At 54.5% G+C, this 2,004-nt stretch overlaps 1 protein-coding gene across 1 annotated transcript in view; it reads left to right on the top strand.

Annotated features, from left to right (window-relative positions):
• Positions 1 to 1,996, top strand: part of LOC113980826 (protein FAM57B-like) — a 2,195-nt gene extending 199 nt beyond the window's left edge. The window contains exon 2 of the mRNA XM_027708043.1: positions 1,724 to 1,996. Coding sequence (XP_027563844.1) covers positions 1,724 to 1,996 — 273 coding nt within the window. The remainder of the gene's footprint in view (positions 1 to 1,723) is intronic.
• Positions 1,997 to 2,004: the final 8 nt, after the last annotated feature.

Raw genomic sequence — 2,004 nt, 5'->3', positions numbered from 1 at the left:
CCCCCAAACACCCTCAAAACGCACCAAAATAACCGAAAACAACCCAAAATATCCCAAAACAACTCCAAACCACCCCAAAATACCCCAAAACACCCCTGAAACAACCCAAAATCCCCCAAACCAGCCTGAAATACCCCAAAACACCCCAAACCACCCTGAAAACACCCCAAAAACACCCAAAACACTCCAAAACACACCAAAATAACTCGAAATACCCAGACACCCCAAAATACCCCAAAAATACCCCAAAACAACCCAAAATACCCCAAAACACCCCTGAAACATCCCAAAACACCCTGAACCACCCTGAAAATGCCCCGAAACACCCCAAAACAACCCAGAAACACCCCAAAACACACCAAAATAACCCAAACCAACACAAAATACCTCAAAACAACCCAGAAACACCAAAACGCACCAAAACCAACCCAAACAAACCAAAATACCCTAAAACCACCTCAAACCACCCCAAAACACCCCAAACACCACAAAATACCCCAAAACACCCCAAACAAGCCAAAATACCCCAAAACCACCTCAAACCACCCCAAAACACCCCAAAATACCCCAAACACCCCAAAACACCCCAAAACTACCTCAAACCAACCCAAAACACCCCAAACGACCCAAAAAACACCAAAATACCCCAAAACCACCTCAAACCACCCCAAAACACCCCAAAATACCTCCAAACCACCTCAAACCACCCCTAATACCCCAAAGCAACCTCAAACCACCCCAGAACACCCCAAACACCCCAAAATACCCAAAATCCACCCCAAACCAACACAAAACACCCCAAACAACCCGAAACACCCCAAAACACCCTAAAACACCCCTAAAATACCCCAAAACCACCTCAAACCACCCCAGATACACCCCTAAAAAATACCACAAATTGACCCGAAACACCCCTAAAATAACCCCAAATCAACCCAAACCCACCCTAAAACATCCCAAAACACCCCAAAACACAACAAAGCGCCCCCGAAACAACCCAAAACACCCCAAAACGACCCCATAACAACCTCAAAGTCCCCAGTAGATGGTCCTACAATGTCCCCCCAAACCCTGGGTAGATGTGTCCCACCACCAGCCCTCCCCCTCCTCCTCCTCCCACGAGACCCTTCGAGGTCCCTACGGGTTTGTCACCCCCCGGAGACCCCAAAACACCCCAAAATGACCCCATAACAACCTCAAAGTCCCCAGTGGAGGGTCCCACCTTGTCCCCCCCAAACCCTCATTAGATGTGGCCACCACGGGTTCCTCCACCCCCGACTCACCCCACGGGGACATTTGGGGTCTGCACTTCTCCATCACCCCCCGGAGACCCCAAAACACCCCAAAACAACCCCATAGTGACCCCATAGCAATGAGAGATGGTCCCACCTTGTCCCCCCAAACCCTGGGTAGATGTGGCCACCATGGGTTTCTCCACCCCCCGCTCACCCCATGGGGACATTTGGAGTCTCCATGGGTTTGTCACCCCCTGGAGACCCCAAAACACCCCAAAATGACCCCATAACAACCTCAAAGTCCCCAGTAGAGGATCCCAACTTGTCCCCCCCAATCCCTCATTAGATGTGGCCACCACGGGTTCCTCCACCCCCTGCTCACCCCACGGGGACATTTGAGGTCTCCATGGGTTTGTCACCCCCCGGAGACCCCAAAACACCTCAAAACGACCCCAAAACACCCAAACCCACCTCGTTCTCCCCCCCAGCTGCGTCGTCAGCACACGGCCCTTCACAAGCTGAACGGGGCGGCCCTGCTGGGGACGTTCCTGCTGTGCCGGGTGCTGCTCTTCCCCTACCTGTACTGGGCCTACGGGCGCCAGCGCGGGCTCCCCCTCTGGGCCGTGCCCGGGGCGCTGCCCCCCCTCTACAACGCGGCCGCCGCCGCCCTCCTCGCCCCACAACTCTACTGGTTCGGCCTCATCTGCCGCGGGGCCTGGAGGACCTTCCGGGGAGGGGGAGGGGGGGCCAAACCCCCCTGAGGGGGGGG

This window comes from Neopelma chrysocephalum, unplaced genomic scaffold (genome assembly GCF_003984885.1).
Source record: "Neopelma chrysocephalum unplaced genomic scaffold, ASM398488v2 Primary Assembly neopelma1_95330, whole genome shotgun sequence".
NCBI classification, from domain to species: Eukaryota; Metazoa; Chordata; class Aves; order Passeriformes; family Pipridae; genus Neopelma; species Neopelma chrysocephalum.
Note: the sequence above shows the minus strand (reverse complement) of the source record. Positions and strands in the feature narration are given on the sequence as shown.